The sequence below is a fragment of the Arachis ipaensis genome, chromosome B09, assembly GCF_000816755.2.
Source record: "Arachis ipaensis cultivar K30076 chromosome B09, Araip1.1, whole genome shotgun sequence".
In the NCBI taxonomy this organism is placed as follows: Eukaryota; Viridiplantae; Streptophyta; class Magnoliopsida; order Fabales; family Fabaceae; genus Arachis; species Arachis ipaensis.
Window position 1 is genome coordinate 115,923,672 of NC_029793.2, and position 1,536 is coordinate 115,925,207.

Genomic DNA, 1,536 nt, shown 5'->3' on the forward strand with positions numbered 1-1,536 from the left:
TAGTTGAACTGATACTAATAAGTAATTAAGTATAATAGCAAAAAATTTTTCCTTAGTTCTTTGATGCGATGGACAAGCTACGTGGATGGACGAGTTGCTTCATCTCGGTGAAAATGACCATAGATGATTAGATGTCACTAGGTCAAAAGTTATTCGATCCAAAATTATTAGGTTAATGCCCGTACTCTAAAATGAACGCACTTAAAATTGAGTTTGACCCCACTTATGAATAAAGTGGCCATGATAACAATAACGCCAAAAAAGTCAATAGAGTGTGTATAAAGCAAAAGTATATATTTCTTTACTGCCCCCTGCCTTCGAAGAGGAGTGTTACCTTCAGTATTTTTAATAAATTTTGGTCGGTATGTAATTATTAAAAAAATTGAATATTTTTAAATTATTAAATATAATTTTATATTATTAAAAATATTATTAATAATTAATTGATAACTAAAAATAATAAAATTTGCTGGTCTCCTCAACTTTTTCACTCCTGAAAATATGAGGTGTACCTCCTTATTATAGTTTCTTACTTTATTGTCTTTTTAAATTTTTATATGCATATCAGTGATGATTGTATAATAATTTAATAAATATTCACATACATGCTTTTTAGATAATTAATAATATCTTTTCTTAATTGATGCTTTCTTATTATTTATATTTATATCCTTACCATTGTATTACATAGGCTTTATTATATACACATATCCATATCCTGTGTCATACACTCATATACTCTAAATAGTTAAAGTTCATTATCCTATACGGTGTAGGCAAAATAAATAACCATCAGAAGTGACCAGAAGACTAGATATTTCTAGAGATTACAACTGTAAATTCCTCCAGCACAGTGGACACAATTATTGCGCATTTCCTTGCTTTTGTGGTCCTTAATTAATTTTTATTATTCATCAATATAATAATTAATTTGTTGCGATATGTATAGGTTGACATCAGTGTGCTAAAAAAGAAGAACGTGTACCTGTTCATCTCCACTCTAGACATCACCGAAGAAGAAATTTCAATACTCAAACCCGTTTATGATTATTCAATCAAAACCAACGACCAATACAAGATTGTGTGGATTCCAATTGTGGAGGAGTGGAATGAGCAGGCACGCAAGAAATTTGATTCTCTAAAAATCAAGATGCCATGGTTAGTGGTGCAACAATTTGGAACCATAACAGGGTACAAGTACATTAAAGAAGAGTGGCAATTCAAGAAGAAGCCCATGGTTGTTGTGTTAAGCACTCAATCAAAGGTGCTTCACACAAACGCATTCCATTTGATTCATGCTTATGGAATCAAAGCATTCCCCTTTACAAAATCGGATGAAGAGAGGATTCACAACGAACTTCATTGGGTTAACTCTGTTGTTTCCAACACTAGGAACCCCGTCCTAGAATCTTGGGTAAGTGTACATGCTTTATGTATACACACAAGACACAATCCATTAGAATATTTCCAATTTGGTTAATTAATTAAAAATCATGCTGTATTTACATAATATATTAACCAACAAATTAGTTATTC

At 31.1% G+C, this 1,536-nt stretch overlaps 1 protein-coding gene across 1 annotated transcript in view; it reads left to right on the plus strand.

Annotated features, from left to right (window-relative positions):
• LOC107618103 (protein SIEVE ELEMENT OCCLUSION B) overlaps positions 1-1,536 on the plus strand; it is a 4,980-nt gene that overhangs the window by 2,189 nt on the left and 1,255 nt on the right. The window contains exon 6 of the mRNA XM_016320040.2: positions 950-1,414. Within this exon, the coding sequence (XP_016175526.1) occupies positions 950-1,414 (465 nt within the window). The remainder of the gene's footprint in view (positions 1-949; positions 1,415-1,536) is intronic.